General features: G+C 40.5%; 1 protein-coding gene across 1 annotated transcript in view; it reads right to left on the bottom strand.

Annotated features, from left to right (window-relative positions):
* cacna2d3 (calcium channel, voltage dependent, alpha2/delta subunit 3) overlaps window positions 1–16,798 on the bottom strand; it is a 35,013-nt gene extending 18,215 nt beyond the window's left edge. The window contains exons 1-9 of the mRNA XM_088005631.1: window positions 16,196–16,798; window positions 14,962–15,043; window positions 12,479–12,700; window positions 10,932–11,048; window positions 8,173–8,232; window positions 2,327–2,489; window positions 1,704–1,835; window positions 281–335; window positions 26–176 (exon numbers count right to left, since the gene is read on the bottom strand). Of these exons, the coding sequence (XP_087861757.1) occupies window positions 26–176; window positions 281–335; window positions 1,704–1,835; window positions 2,327–2,489; window positions 8,173–8,232; window positions 10,932–11,048; window positions 12,479–12,700; window positions 14,962–15,043; window positions 16,196–16,671 (1,458 nt within the window). The 5' untranslated portion in view covers window positions 16,672–16,798. The remainder of the gene's footprint in view (window positions 1–25; window positions 177–280; window positions 336–1,703; window positions 1,836–2,326; window positions 2,490–8,172; window positions 8,233–10,931; window positions 11,049–12,478; window positions 12,701–14,961; window positions 15,044–16,195) is intronic.
* Window positions 16,799–17,046: the final 248 nt, after the last annotated feature.

A 17,046-nucleotide genomic window follows, 5' to 3' on the forward strand; every position in this document is an offset into this window, starting at 1 on the left:
AAAGAGTATAAATAAGTAAACATACAGCAATGACGTTGAAGAAGTCGTTGTCGCCCAGTGTGTCTAAAATGGAGGAAACCGTTTGTCTGGCGATGGTCAGCCTCAGACCCTTCATGCTCCCGCTAACATCCACCAGGATCACCACATCCTTCGGAGACGTGGCTGCCTGGATGTACCTGCAGCATGAAGTTAAATTAAATACTTCAACGTCAGAGAAATGAGATAACAAGTCAAATTTACTTTATTTCTCCTCCATTCAGTTGAATATTTCAACACTTACCACTTCCGATTTCTGCAGTCGAAGCTGATGGACTGGTCTGTATTCCACTTTACTCCTAGGGGAAAAATTATGGATTCAATTTACAGGAATTAAAAAAAAGAATAAGTGGATATTGTTTCACAATGAAGAAAATAAAGGCTAAGAATAATATGTTAATTATGAAGCAGGGCTGTGAGATCAGAGAAAAATCTCTTTAAGGTCTAACAATCAGTCAAATTACATGATGAGGCTTATGTTTAAACTTTAAATCATAAAGTGATTATATTTGCTAAACACCTACGAAAATATGAGCGTAACAACAATAGTTATTCTGTGTTCACTTTAAAGCAAACAGCTTGTGTAACAGATTGGTAAATGTGTTATTTCTTTGTATCCCAGGGAGATCAGAAGAGACCAAGACTGATATGATCCAAATTCAGCTGCATAATTCTGATCAGTCCATGTTCACTTCTGGTGTTTCATGTTGCTTATTAAAATTTTACCTGCATGTATAGAAATGTTGACTGAACTTATTGTCTTCACCTGCATGAAACTGATTATTGATCTTGAGAAATTGTGGCACAATATTTTTTTTTTTTTCAAATTGAAAACAAGATGACAGGTAATTTTAATGCTTGGGGAAAAAATGCGTTCAAAGCAAAGACTTTTTTCCTTGATTCAGTGTTATTTATATGATGCACATGTCTAATGTTGCCCAAATCTTTTTCTCTGGAATCACATCAGCACCTTTTCTGGATTAGGGAACAGAGGGCTGTTCCCTCAGTGGCTGTAGACCAACACTGGCAAATTCTGATTAATGGCATTCTGTTTAAATGCATCCTCTCTGATGGTCTGTAAAATTACAACATTAGCCAAATTACCCCTTTAGAAAGCCTAAATCATTTGTTCTGATCAGTTTTTTTCCTCTTTACTGCAGTGACAGCTCCCATGAGACAAAGCTTTCTTTTCTTTCTCTTTCTCAATCCCACACACAAACACAAAAAGCTAATCTTTATGAGGATTATGCACAGAGCTCATTCTGGACGAAAGGGTTTCTTAATCAGTAACCCCAAAGTTTTAAAGTCAAACAAAAAAACCAAACAAGATTTTCTCTCTTAGGTTCAGACTTCTGTTCAAGATTTATTATCATAGTATTGAAACATGATCTTTGCATTTACACAATTGATAAGAAGCCTTTTAGTTCAGAAAAAGTTCACTTTACACCTTGGAGGATTTGACAGAAGTTTTCCCAGGAATATGTCTTATTAATTTATAATATCAACTTATTCATAAAAAGATTTAATAAAACTTTAAAGAAAAAAGAGGAAATATGCACAATTTTAAAGTGTTCTTATAAGACTTACTTTAGTAGCAATTGTTACAAAAATTGGTGCAGAACCACAGCCTGAACTTGAATGAGAAGAGCAGGAGTGGCGGCTCTCACCGGGGTACTGCCTGAAGAAACCTTTGGCGCTCCCAAAGTACTGCCAGATAAGCGTTGGATCTCTTTCAAAGTTTTCTACAAACACCTTGTTCAAGGCCTCCGACCAGTAAACCCCGTTCATGATATCTGGATCTGGAAACGACAGAGGCAAAGAAACGGACAAGTGAATTAAACGGCGATAACGGCAGCCATCTTGGTCGCCATTAGCGCCTGCATGATTGACCTTTGTCCCTTATTGACTCCCTCTGAAGCCGACACAATGGCTGCATCTGAATCATCCCCTCCCCTCCTGCTGCTGGACGAGCCTCTCTTTGTGCGGAGAGCAGAGAGTTATTGGGAGTCTATTTGAGCCAAACAAAAGCCACCCAGGCGACGTGACAACAAGAAGCAGCCGAGCAGCTATCAGTATGAACAACATCTTTACAGAGGGCTCTGCCTTTTATGTCTGGGCCGTTATCGATCGCCCGACTTCACTTCCCGCAGCTTGTGACTCTGATACAGCTCCGGCTACCATTCCTCACTTTCATCACTCACTTATCTCTCCTCCCTCTTCATCAGCCTCCTGCATTGTAGGTAAATAACTCTCAGTCCTGTATTTGAGGCGACGCTCCAGGAGTCCTCACCTTTATTGTACATGTTGGTGGGCACCTGCACCACACTGAGGCTCAGGTTGACCGAAAGGTTGTTGAAATGGTCATTGGGCTCCAGGATGAACTCGCCCCCCAGCTCCACGGGTTTCTCGTCTTCGCCCACCTCGTTGATCAGCACAGCATTGAAGTACTCGAACTAAAATGAAAAAAAAAAAAGGGAACACGCGTGATGTAAGACGGGTGTCAAACTCATTTTTGTTTTGGGCCAAATCGAGATCCTGAATGTTCGGATTGATAAAAACCTGTTAAACTTTTAAAATAGCTGTCTTTGCAGGTAGTTCCTAAAATTAAACATCTTTTCACATCATTCAGTCCCTCCAGGATTTTGTGATTTTTGTTTTTTGGAGGGTGGCAATAAAAGGAATCATGTTGGTTCGATTTACCAACATTGTTGTTAGTAAATCAAACCAACAAAAATGTTGATATGATTTGCCAACATTTTTGTAGTTTTGGCCACCAGAATCATTTCCCCCTTTTGGCAGGTCACAGTTTAGATATTTTTTAGATATCTACTAAAGTTAATGTCTTATACTTCCGCTCTGCTCCTGATATGAAGACGTATTGGCCACCAGTTTAAACAGCTGCTGCCTTTATTTGGAGAAGACTCCAAGAGTCTTCCTCAGTCTTGGAGCAGAGGTTGGTGCTGCCGGCGGGTTCAAACTTCTTTTGGGACTTTTCTGTGTGCAATTTCTATGACAGAGTTTCCTCTGTCAGTTCACCACCACCATCTAGAAACACGCATGTTTGGCAAACTGGAGTTTCCAAATCACCCTGAGATATTAGTGCATGGTCAGCTGCTTGACTCTTATCTCTGCGTTGTCGTCTTTGTGATGGATTGGCAACCTGTCCGCGGCGCAGATAGCCGTTGAGACTTAGACTCTGAAAGCTGTAAGAAAAATAATTACTGGACAGAGGCTTTTATCAGATGAGCATTTTTGAGAGGCAGAACAAGCAAAATAGTACTTAACACTGATGGTCAAGCATAGTGCAGGTGTATTATGGTCTCAGGGAGTTTTTATAGAAGGAAATTGCTACTGTGGGTTGATGAAGGAGAGCCATCACAAAGTTATGGACTGTCACAGCAAACCCTGTAGACAGCACTTTATTTTACTCTGAATCCAAAACCTGACGCAAACCTTCAAAATGTCTCAAAAAGAGACAGCAGTCATCAAGAAATCTGAATGGTATGAAGAGAGACAACATAAAGGTAATCCATCCTGCGAGAAATGCTCCAGGAATTTCTTTTTAAAAACTGACTAAGATTTGCATTTTCAAAAATGTTGAAACTGCATCCTATATGCTCTACTACTCCATGTTAGTCATTTAATATTGAAAGAAAATGTGTGGTTGTGATATAACAAATTGTGGAAATTAATCAAAACGTTGAAGGTATGAATACTTTTGCAAGGCATAATGTGTAAGATGGAAGTTTGCAAACTGTTGTTCATGTTGGCCCTGAGGGACTCCGCTTTCTGAGCTGGATTACGTGAGGCAGTTCAGTCCAACAAAGGTATAAAAATCAATAGTTGTGCTCTCAGCTAAGCAAATTTAAATCACCGAAATAATAATGTCCGGTAACAAAACGTCCAAAACCAATGCAGTTCTCTCACTAAATGAGTTAGGAGTAAATTGCTCGAAAGCATTTTCACACATGGAGGATTCGTCAGTAAGAAACGTTAAGAAATACCTGCATCAGCTTCTGTATTTATCAAAAAGTTATGCAAAGATCATTCGTCTGTAATTGAATCTAAGGATGCACTGAATGTGCTGCAGGAGGACTTTGTGTAAAGTGGGAAAAAAAAGTCTGTGCTTACAGTTTGCATGACCTGTCCTTCGCTGCCTGCTGCTGCAGTAAAAGAATAACTCATCCTGTCTGAGCGGCCTCTCCGTGGCCTCTGTTGTACGCACCGAGAGGGAAGGAGGGAGATGGGAGATATGCGGAGGAAGGCAGGGAGAGAGAGAGAGAAAGAGAGAGAGAGAGAGAGAGAGAGAGAGAGAGAGAGAGAGAGAGAGAGAGAGAGAGAGAGAGAGAGAGAGAGAGAGAGATGGCTGATGGACTCCACGGCATCACTCTCGGGGGAGACTGAGCGGGCATCACCATCAAGCAGCCTCTGACAGCTCATACCACGCCTGAGCAGCTCTCTGACGAGCTGCGGCAGTGCTCAGGAAGGGGGAGGAGGAGGAGGAGGAGGAGGAGGAGGAGGAGGAGGAGGAGGAGGAGCCTCCGAGGGGTGTGGGGCGGGAGGAAGGGGTGGGGTGGGGGACGTGCACACTCAGCAGAAATTCAGTTCTGTAGAGAGGCGCGTTAACCACCAGGGTTATTACTGTAGAGCGGGCCGTGGGACACTGCAGCTCTCCGAGACGGCCCACTGACTCTTTCAGCGCTGCAGTTAGCTGGAGGCCATGCTGCAGAGATGTGCCCTCCATTACAGACTGCAGGGGCCCCACTGTGCAACCAGGCTTATGGTGACAAGGGAGGACGCTCGCCGAGCTTTGTTGTGTGCAACACGAACAACTCTTCTTACCACTACCAGCTTCGCAATCTGCTGCCGTGAATCAGATCGTCTTATCTGGATTTTATGTGAGAAACCGACACAAAGTGGTGCATACTTGTCGAGAGGGAATTTTTATTATTATTATTATTTAAGCTTCAAGAGTGTATTGCAGCCAATCTGCTTGAGCGAAACGCAAACGCTCAAACTATTTTCACTCCATTTTGAAATGAATCTCAAAAGGTATTTAGGCTTATGAGTTATGTTAGCTTCTCCCTGCCACACAACATTTTGCTTGTAGGTTATTATAAAGTTAAATTCTAGTTGCTTATTTTATCAGAAATCCTGTCAACAGACTCACTCACCTGAGATGTAAAATCTCTGCAGTTCCTCCACAGTTTCCACAAGCAGCTTTTCTGATAAACCTGCTTCCTGCCAGACTCTGGTGTCATTTTGTGTCCAGCACTGAATGATGGATTGGACATTTCTCCATGTGGTGCTCAAAGTTTGGAATGGTGATTTATGACCAAAACACAATAAACCTCTCCACAGCTTTATCTCTGATCTGGACTTCCTGATGGTGTTTGTCCACTAATGTTCTCTAACAAACCTGTAAAGCATCCATAGAGCAGCTGTATTTATGTTAAGATTGTTACACACAGATAGACACTATTTACTAATTTACTAACTTCTAGGAGTTTTATTTCAGGAGAATCAGAGAAAATGTCTGAATACGACTATTGCACTTTTCAGATTTTTTTTTTTTTTGTAAAAATGAAGATATACAAATAAATACATGCAAGTTTGTGGCTGCAACACAAAATGCGATAAACTGAATATTATTGATGTGCGCTTTATAAGACAAAGTGAAATAAAGTTACATTATCATCAAAGAAACTATTTAAGATATTATTATGCTTTCTTATTTTTATTTTTACATTTTGCAAAAACAGTTTAAAACCTTAAACTGAAATGAGAACATGAGCTTATATTTCAAAAACAATTGTTCCAATTTAATCTACGGTGAATAATAATGAGCCTGAGCTGCACCATCAGGCCTGATGTGAGCAGCCTGCCTGCTGCACCGCAGGCCGGACTCGGGTCAGACGTGACGGTCCTGACGGGAAGCAGCTGAGATAAGAGCAGCCGGCTTATCTCGCTGCGGTCGGTGAAATGACGCGTGAAAAATGTGTTGTGTCAGAAGAGGCGGCGGTTCACTAAATGATGCCAGAGGGAGCGACATCAGGACATCAGATCATTCCTACCACAGGTGGATATTGCATCTTCCTCATTATTTTTATATGGCGATTCAGATGAAATGACATGTAAAAGCCTGTGTTGCAGCTTACAGTGACAAGACGCATTTGCTTTGAATCTGTTTAAAAATATTATATATATATATATATATATATATATATATATATATATATATATATATATATATATATATATATATATATATATATATATATATATATATATATATATATATATATATATATATAAAGAACAAACTGCATTCTTATTTGAATTTCCAATCTTCCCATTTGGTTCTGCGGGTATAAACATCCGTGGAAACAAGAGCGCTGAACGTATTCATAAGATGTAAATGCTTCTATTAAACGCAAACTGATGCAGTTATTTCTGTGTTTTGTTGCTCCAGCGCGCTTTCCAATCTAGAGCCACGGAGGTGAAACAATGCGTCGCGCAGAAAGAGAGAGAGAGAGAGAGACAGAGAGAGAGAGAGAGAGAGAGAGAGAGAGAGAGTTTCATTTATCTTTGTCCGCGGTGCAATGAGGGAGACAAGCGAGAGAGAGCGAAGAGGGAGAGCGCAGAAATGCTGCATTTCCACTGCAGAGACGGAGGAGGCTCAGACACAGCGCCCTGCAAACCCGCAATGAGAACCGCTGAGCAAAGTCCCGAACTGGTGCGGCACTAAACTGAACAATAATATCCCAAAAACAATTCCGGTTCTCAGTCGTTCTTTGTCCGTTTTTGGATGAGGCGAAAGAATAACGCTATACATGTTTCCTCCCCCCCCCCCCATAAAATGTGAGCAATGTGGCATCCCACCTTGAACCCAACATTGTTAGAGCTGCACTCTCAGGAAAAAAATATTTTCCTTTAAACACATTTTCATTGATATTTAGTATTTTAATACGGCCAAGCAAAAATCATACGGTAAATGGTAGACGGGCTGTACTTGTGTAGCGCTTTATCAAGTCCTGAGGACCCCAAAGCGCCTCACTACATTCAGTCATTGACCCACTGACGTTCACACGCTAAATGTGTGCGTGTTTTTTTTTTATGTGGCACTTAGCAAGGACCCAGTTGTGTCAGAGGTTTGCAATTTTTTTTTTAAAGAAACTGTCTGTTCCGCCCTGAACGCATCTTCTGATAATCAGTTAATGAAATAGAAACCTAATACCCCAAAAGGATCAGAACTGTGATAAAACATTAACTGTACAACTTATAGACTAACCAGATGCCAACTTGACCTGAAGTTGGCATCTGATCCTGGTTTCCTAATAAGCTAATTAAAAGGCCTGTTTGTGTGTTTTTAAGGAATCCGGAGCGCATCAATTAGTTCAAGTTAAAAATCTAAAATATTGATTAAACTTGAACTAAATTATGTTACACTGCTTCCTGAAAATACAGTTGGAGATTTAGGAAATCTTTATGTGTCCCCTTGTTGTTTTCTTCAAGATAACGGTGGATAGCTGGAGCGTCCAAGCAAACATGTTTGTTTTGCAACATAGTTTCAAAAACACAAATAGTTTTCTTCAAAAAATAAATTGAAATAATAATAATAATAATAATAATAATAATAATAATAATAATAATAATAATAATAATAATAATAATAATAATAAACACTTTAGTTCGTATTTTTAAAAAAGCATACATTTCTCAAAACTTTCCCCGTGACGTGTTAATCTGGGAGGATGTCCTTTGGTAACGCACGCAGTTTATACGATGCTTTTTTTCTGATTACAGCAGAAAACATTGCAGCTGTATCAGAGTTTAATGCATAGACGTGATGTTGCTCTGTGAAATCAGTCAGCTCAGCGTGTCCTGTAGCCTTGGATCTGTGTGACATTGTTCATCCCAGGATCGCCATGTATCAACCCGCTGACAGGACATCAGAGCAGAAGAAGGACGGCGCCTGCGCTACTTAAAACTTTAAGGGCCTATTAACCTTCTCTAACCTTGCAGGTGCTCCTCACAGGTCCAATAATAATAATTCATACTCCACCTCACATGTTAAAGATCTTGCTGCCTGTCTTTTTTTTCATATATATTTTTCCGTTCTTGACTGAAACTCACCTGCAGGTCTGGGTTGTCTTCGTGCTGATGGTGCGCTTCTTCCGCAGCCTCCACCAGCCGCTGAGGGAAGGAAAGAGGCCCGTTAGGACGTGCACACGCGTTTCTTGCTGAAACCCTGAAGCATTTAGTAGATATAAAACTTGGAGGAATTATTTCAATCTAATCTAATGCAGATGATACACAAAACCCCTGAGCTTTTCCTTCCGAGATGCGTTTTGCGTCTTTACGGCGTTCAGTTATAGGCTTCCTCTTGGCGAACATGCCACTATGGAATATTTTTCATTTTTGTAATATATAGTAAGATGCATTTAGGCATTTCTGCATAAATTGAAATCCACACGAACCTTAAAGTCCACATAGAGGCGGGATGATGGATGGAGGCTGGGTGGAGAACGATTTTCGTGGCGCTCACTAAAAGCGCGATAACTTACAGCTATAATGGCTCGGTTCTGGATATATATATATAAAAATAATAAAAAAAATAAATGAAAAATAAAATGTGCTTAGCTGTGGTGTTTCCGGGGGGAAACCAGCACTGAAATCGCTCTTGCCTTAGGAGCCACGCAGGTAATTAACATCTGTCACATGTGTCAAAAATAACTGCAACATAAACACAACTGAGGCTGCTGAGCCAAATTCATTTGACCTCACGGTGAAATCGTGTTTCGTCAGCAGAGAGGGGAGAAAAGCATCGTGGATTGAATGTAATGTTTGACGGAGAACGCATATTTTTGTGTTAATGAAATGCACCCCGTTTAAAGCTCTCCTTCGTCGTTCTTCTGAAGCCAAGAAATCTTTTTAACCTGCGATGGGGGGCAAAATGAGTCAAATCTAACTAGCATTTAATCCACACACACACACACACACACACCCCTACACACACACACACACACACAGTGATACAGCATGTAACATCTTATCTCACAGAATCTCTTTTATTAAATTAACGCCGTGATTCAAACCCTAATTGTCACCACTTATCGCACTCTTGGGATCATGCGTATAATCCTCATCAGTCCCTCTGCAGTCCCTGCAGAGGTGCAGCACTGAAATGATTCCGAGCTCGCAAGACTTAGATAAGCTGACGCTGCTCCTAAACATATCATCAAACTAAACATTCACTAAGAGTTTGCTTTGTAAAAAAAAAAAAAAGGAAAAATTAGTGGCTACAAAAAAAGAAGTGATGCGAGTGATGACGAAACCCTTGAAACGTATTATCTGTTCGCCAAACTGAGAATCAAATTACAAAAGCACAATTTTCTGATCGGTAATTACTTCAGTTAATGACTTAAACAAATGGATTGGTCTTATTATCACTCTCCTCGGGTCACAGAAGGATGAAATCAATGCAAATCATAAAGCTTTTAAAAGCTTTAGAGCTTTATCTTTTCGCTATTTGTGCCAAACAGCACATCCAGCGGTAAAAAAGAAATGTAATAGATTAATTTAGAAACTGCCTGTATTCTTGCATATTTATTTTTGATAACATTAACCCGTCAAAAAAAAGGAAAAGAAAATTTTCCAGTTTTTTTTTTTCCAGAAGAAAACTTTTGAAATTCATAATACGTTTTTAAAAAGATTTGTTCAAACTAAAGATTCCCCAAATGAACGATTATTTAAACGCTGACTCCCAGGAACTCACTGAACTCAAGATGTCAATAATACTTGATTACTGCTGCAGCACAACAGGTATTGGTGCCACTGATAAAGATGAGTTTAAATAGCAACATAATGTTAAAAATAATAATTTTTAAAAAATGGGGAAAAACAAGCGTGTTTTTCTGATGTGGTAAAAAAAATAACCCCAAATTAAGAAATAAAAATGTATGTTAAAATTACTGGTTGCCACAATTATTAACAATAATTAAATATGTAATGTTTGTTTGTAAAGATAGAAGTAGGTTATGGAGGACCCATCCACATGCAGGAGGCAAAATAGATAATTTAAAACGAGATATTTTATAATATAAAGTCCAGACTTATAAGAAATTTGAATAAAAATAAGAAAAGAAATTCAAAGTAAGGAACAGGAGAGGACAGAGCAATATGGGTTTTGTGGAGAAACATCAGGGAAATCCAGCATGGGAGTGAAGAATACAGATAAATATTTAGTAGAAATAAAGCTTAATGGATGTAAGACAGTCAGGAGGTTGACCCAAAATGCAGAAAAAACTGAAAGTACCAAAACTGACACAATAACTGACAAAAACAAGTTTTCTGTCATATAAAGAGAAAATGGAAAAAACAAGGCCACAAGTTATTTATGAAACATGCTACATGTTAATCCTCACAAGTCTATAAATGGCTGTGCTGAAACAGTCGTGTATGTCCACAGTCAGGTCAACAATGAAAGAGTTTTGAAGCAGGAACAACCAAAGTCTGTCTTTCCACCATGCAAAGTGAGCAGAGAGAGAGGAAAGAAGAAAAGCTCCCTGCAGGAAAGGTGCAGCATAAAGGTCTCCTTACCAACCACTGGCTTTTGTCCAAATCATTACCAGGGATGCAAATAAGTACGAAGGGAGACGTGTGTAAGTAGGAGTTTCCCGAAGATAAATAGCCTCATCAAAACACAAGATTATTTTGTGCTCATTGAGTTACTTCCTGTCTGAAAAGCACAAACACCTTAGAGCCTCCCTCTCACTTCCTGGAGACACCCCGACTCCACCTTTGCTGTTCCCCAGACTCCCGTTTTCTGCTCTGCAGTGAACACACCCACAGATGATTTGTTTATTCCTCAACATTTTTATTTATTTACATACCCTGGTGGCTTCTGCTTTTCTCTGGAACATCTCCTCCATCTTCACAGCCAGATCTTTAACCAGCTTCACGCCGTCAATCTCCTCCACTCTGACCGACTTTTCAGGCTCTTTATATTTCTGAGAAAATAATCATAAATAAACGTGACAGCCAGGACGAGTGGAGGGAGGGATCTTCACACACACAGGTGAGGAGCCACCAAGGCTGACGCTGTTATTCACATCATGTGGCGAAATGAGGAAAAGGGTAAGATGTTTCAGGCGTCGTTCCGCTTCACTCGCGCCTCGGAGACGAAGGCTGTTAAACAAGGATTATAAACGGTCATGTGTTTGCAGACATGATGCACGCAGCTGATAAAACCCGCAGCTCCAAACGCCTCGCTGTCTTTATCTGGTCTCGGTGATTGGCTGCACATGCAGGATGTCTTTCTCTTTGCGATAGGCTGGAGGAGGCCATGTTGGGTGGTCACGAGGAGGAGGAGGAGGGTGTGGATGGGAGTGAAGGCTATGCATGGTAAGAGGGTAATTGAAATGGAGTCAAAGCACAAGAGAAAGATAATAACACGTCAAGCCCGGGCAACTCCGTGTAATGAACTACACCTCAAATAATGCTGATTCTGCTGGATGTACAGGACCTCCTGTGATGGAACAAAAAGCCTGCAACAGCTCGGAGGAATCCGGCGTTATACAACCCAACATCTGATCGGCACACACACACGGTGACGCAGGCCAAATGAAAAGAAAAAAAAGAATCCTCCACATTTTCAGGCTATCAGCTGCTTCCGATAATGTTATCCTAAAAAGAGCACAATAGGCTCCCACATACAAAAGAAACACAGAGTATGTGGACAAAGCACACACACACACACACACACACACACACACACACACACACACACACACACACACACACACACACACACACACACACACACACACACACACACACACACCCCCACACACACACACACGCACACCAGTACATGAGGCGACAAATTACCTACTGAAAGGAAGAGTGTGAATTTGCAGTGGAGCAGAACAGTTCATTTCACGCCTGTCCTCCTCGCCCCAGCACCTCAAGCCCCTGCACAGAAACCCCCAGCCTCACCACCTCTCAAGCCCTCCAGTCGTCAAGTGGAGGTGAAGATCCATCCATCAAAACCCCTGATCATAATTATCGATTGGACTAATGACCGACGGAGGAGCTCCGGGACCCAGAAGAGGCTCGGCGTGTCTTCGGGTTCACAGGAGCCGTAATGAAATCAGGGAAATCGGAGCAAAAAAGCAGGTAATGATCAGCTGTCTAACGACCTGTCAGCTGGCTCACAGCTCAATGCTTGGTGCTGACCGGCTCATCAGCGCAGATCGCTCCGGTCACGCCGGCGTGCGCAGGAACATGTGTGAGGTGCTTACGGGCACATGAGAAGAAGCAAATGTGCGGGCTGGAAGGCAGGAATGTGTTTGTACACAAATGAAATGCATGTTCCCCTTGCATGCAGCGTGATGCTTCAGCTCACACACCGTTCAGGCCCCGGTAAAGGAGCGGTTACCTCTGGGCAGGAGAGTCCTGGGTTTTGGGCTTGGAGACGCTTCCTAAACGCCGTCTGGACATTTTCTCCGTATTTTCGAGGACTTCCTCGCTGCCCTCCGCTTTCTTCCCAAAGACAGGCGGCTGTGATCTTTGGGTTCAGCCTGCTGGTGGCCCTGACGGGGGGACTGGCCTCAGGGGTGGAGTTGGCCCCCGGACGCGGCGCCGTAATGGACCACAGCTCCTAAAAAGCAATGAAATGGTTCAAAAGCTGCGATTTAATGAACAAAGCAGTCTCTGAATCATCCAGGATAAAAATTGTCGTCAGTTTTTTAATAGGATATAAGTTCATTCTTGATGTGTTTTTTAAATTAAAATATATATTTTACTCCTGTGCAACAGAAGGCCTGCTCTGCTTAGATTCAAACATAATCACTGTGGTGCAGCTTCTCACAAAAGCAAGCAGTAAATCTGAAGCACTGCATTACGTCATACTTTCACCTTGTAGACTTGGTGCTACAGAACAACTATGGAAACATAAATAGAGAGGCATTCATACAACAACAAGCAATATTCAATATGTTTCTTTCTGAAGAGTGGTTGTGTGATCTAGTTTAATCTCTTTCTTAGGTCTGTATATCTTCACACTAATAAAAACTACTGTAAAAACTGTGTAGTGCTACAGAAAAGTCTATTTTTTCATGGTCTTGCTGTCAGACACCAAAAATCAATGAATAAATATAAAGATCTCAGTTGGATTTGGGAGTCAAAACACACCAACGCTGAACCTTCTGGAAGAAAAACCTTCCAACCCTTCAGTGCAGCAAACTGCCAGTTCATCGTTTTATGCGTTACTCTAAGGCATATATTCGCAAAGTAATTAATTCTAACATACAGAATATGAAGATTTTTCAAATTATTAATCAGCTGAGAAAGTTGGAGACACTTTCTACATGTTTTTGTGTGAAACATGTTTCACACAAGTCATACGTAACAATGACGTTGTGCATGTTATTGCTGCCATTGCTGCCTTTCCTATTTTTCGCCTTGTCACTCTTCTGTCTTCTTTCTTTATTTTATTTTATAACATCAAGTAAACCTTTTCACTCCTAAAGGGGAAACGTGTCAGAATGAGCTGCTGCTTCTGTAATTTAGCAGATAAAAGTGTAAGCTAAAATATCACAAGGTTTATGTGACAAACAACAAGAAGCTAAAGGACTAAATGTATTTGAAATACAACACATAACATTTGCATATTCATGAAGGTACTTGTTTAGTTCCCTCACACAATGAGGCCAAGAAAGCTTTAAATCTTACATAAATCTCAAAATTTTTTGTTTATGGAGAGCAGGGGGATTTGATAGAGGCGTTTTGCCCAGGGCACAACTATTACAGTGGGTGGCACAAGCCATCCCAAAAAACAAAACAAAACAAAAAAAGTTAAGTCAATCTTCAGTTCCTCCCAAAATAGATTTTGTTTTAGTTGCTGCCAGGAAATGATGATTGAGAGCTGAGCTTAGTAAAAGAGGAAATAAGCGCCATAAGAAAATCTGACCGAACGCTGCGACTGATATCATTAAATGTGGTATTTAATGCTATTTTTCATTCTCATTTACATATATATATATATATATATATATATATATATATATATATATATATATATATATATTTGGCTGTTTCAGCCAAATTTCAACATGTTATATTGAGTTTTTGTTTAATCATGAAAGTAGAGCTAATAAGAGTTATATTTAATCAGCTGTGGTTGGAAATTTGATTGAGTTTAAGAGGAAGTGCCTGCAGTGCCTGTCAGAGTCTTGGTCTTTTCTGCTGATGTTTTTGGTGTAAAAGTAACCACACACCCTCCAACATTGCAGTTACTCAGCCTTCATAAGGAGAAGCTGCTCCAGCTGTTTACTGCTCCTCCTCCAGTCTGATCCCAGTGAAGTGAACAGGACAGGCCTCCATTTATCAACCTGACTTCACTATGATTGCCTTTTTAAACCTGAACCCACCTATGCCATCAAGTGGCCACAACGATAATCTGCATCTCGTGCTCTCCACTCACGCCATTCACTTGTTTATCATTTTCATTCCCTCCACACACACACACACACACACGCACGCACGCACACACACACACACACACACGCACGCACGTACGCACACTCTTTCAGCTGCCCGTGTTTACATCCGAGGCTCGAAGCTCTCCACTCGGGAGAGTTCACAGGAGAGAGGAGATAAGTGGGGGAAACAGAGCTGCGGTTAATGGGCCGCGTCGAGCGCAAACACACATGAACTCAGAGGCACACTGACACACACTCGCATTGCACTCCAAACACACCTGAGTCTCCTCTAAAACAGCGTTCAGCTGAGACACTCAAATGCTCCTGCAGCTATCAGAGGTCAAATACATTACAGCAGAAGTGAAAGTTACCACACAAATCAAATAAAATAAAGAAGTCACTTGGACTGAAAGGAAACGCTGAGAAGTTACAAACACACCTTTTGCAACAGCTGGGAGCCAGAGTACTTCGCAGAAAGTGATTTGATTTCTCCACCAAATGCAGAGGCCCAAAGCTTTACGCTGCCAAGGAAAAGAAAGAAAAAGTGATGAATTGACAAAGAATCAGAGTTTCCTTGAGAAAGAAGAGTGAAAAGATAAGGAGGTAAAACATACGTATGTTTTGGGTAACTTAATGACTTCATCCTGTCATCTGCAGCTGTTGAACCTGTATCTGCTTCTAGCTTCTCCTGATAAGTTGACCTTATTCACCTGCTGTGCACTTATAGAAACTTTCACTAAATTTAAATCTTTTCTCTGTGAAACAATAATCTGTAATGTTCCAAGATGTTGTTTTGCATACAAGTATGTAAAAAAACAACAACTATAAAACATGTTTATTTGTGGCTTTACAGAATTAAAATGTTCTTTTAATTAATACAAAGTTTTCCTGAAAGCTTTAAATCATGCAAACACTTCCCTGGTTTTCATAAAAAGGACAAAAAAAAGTCTAATCTATTTTCTTTTTTTTTCATTCAGGAATTAAAACTCAAATGTAAAGGTAAAATCTTTGAAGTTTTATTGTTTTTTTGTTCAGTGTTGCAAAAGAGCACTAAAGAAATGCTGGATGTGTTTTCAATGAACCTTCAGTTTAATTATATCTGCTGGTGATTAAGAGCAGCTGGAAAAAAAAGTGACTGGTGAAACGTAACACAATGGTCAGAAAATCAGAGTTTAAAAATATATATATTAATCATGCTTCTTATGTAAGTTTTGAATAATAATGATAGTAAACTTGGGTGACTCTAACTTCCTTTTAAATAGAATATTACACTTTTTGTTGCTAGTTCTTTATTAGACAAATCATAAAGATGGACCTAAAGGTGAGACATTTACACATTACTTCTTAAATTTTAGCAAACCTAAAGCTTAGTTGAGTAACTTTACAAGCATTGTGACAAAAAAATCAATTGGTCCTTTCTGTCACATTTTAAAGATTAGTTGTTCCATCACATTTTCTTTAATACTTCAGTAATTTTCTGAGGTAGCACAGGGTCCGATTCCATAACTAAAGCGCTGTTCTTCAGAGATTCAAAAAGCAAATTCTGAATATTCTGAGTGTGAAACACATTTGGCGCTGAATGAGTTCAGTCTTTATAAAATCCAACAAACTGATTAGATAAGTAGAATAAAAAAAAACTAAAAAAACGGAGCATCCAGCTAATCGTCACTCACACTGACAGAGGGATTCCTTGCTGGGATCCCGCCACCGCCGCTACGTTCCAGCCGATGAAGATCCAGAGAAGAAGAAACGTGTGCAAGACTTGGATCCTGCAGATTCCCTCCATTTCAAGCCCTGTGTTGCCTCTGGACAATTTCTGCAGAGTGAACAAATCCCGTCCGACCTCGGTGCAGCTCGATCCTCTCCTCCGGTGCAACTTCTCCACCTTCTGCCTCCACTGCCAACATGTCCTCAGCCCCACTACTGTATCTGAGTGGGCTTTAGAGAGAGAGAGAGAGAGAGAGAGCGAGAGAGAAAGAGAGAGAGAGAGAGCATCCTCCTCCAGCGTGTCTCTCCATCTTTTCCTCCCCCCTCTCTGAAAACCCACTCGGCTCATGGTGCAGGAATTACAGAGCGCCTCTCTTTGTTTGCAGCTCAATAGCTTTGAGAAGCAGATTATTGCTTTTTGGAGACAATGCATGGCTTTCATTCCTTCCTAACATAAACAGAAAAACATGCAGGGACTGAGTTGAAAAAATAATTTATTGGTTAAATGTTTGCAGTCTCACTTAGACTAAACATCTCTGTCCTAAAGTTGATGCATATGATTCCCCTAATACTCCTAGATGTCTGCCCATAACTGAGAAAAAAAACAAAAACAAAACCAAAAAAGGATTTTACAAAGGGATTTCTTTAATCTGACCAGAAGTTATACTTCCTTTTGCTATTTTTGGTTAAAGAAAACAGTCTATGGGCTATAAATGTTTCTGAACATAAAGTTAAAACTGGAAACCATATTGGACTGATGGTAATTTACTTTAGTATAAAAGTCTCTGTGGGAGATAATGAGGCTGCAGATATCTGG

The sequence above is a fragment of the Poecilia mexicana genome, unplaced genomic scaffold (genome assembly GCF_051168715.1).
Source record: "Poecilia mexicana isolate PSO_F unplaced genomic scaffold, ASM5116871v1 scaffold_5, whole genome shotgun sequence".
Taxonomy (NCBI): domain Eukaryota; kingdom Metazoa; phylum Chordata; class Actinopteri; order Cyprinodontiformes; family Poeciliidae; genus Poecilia; species Poecilia mexicana.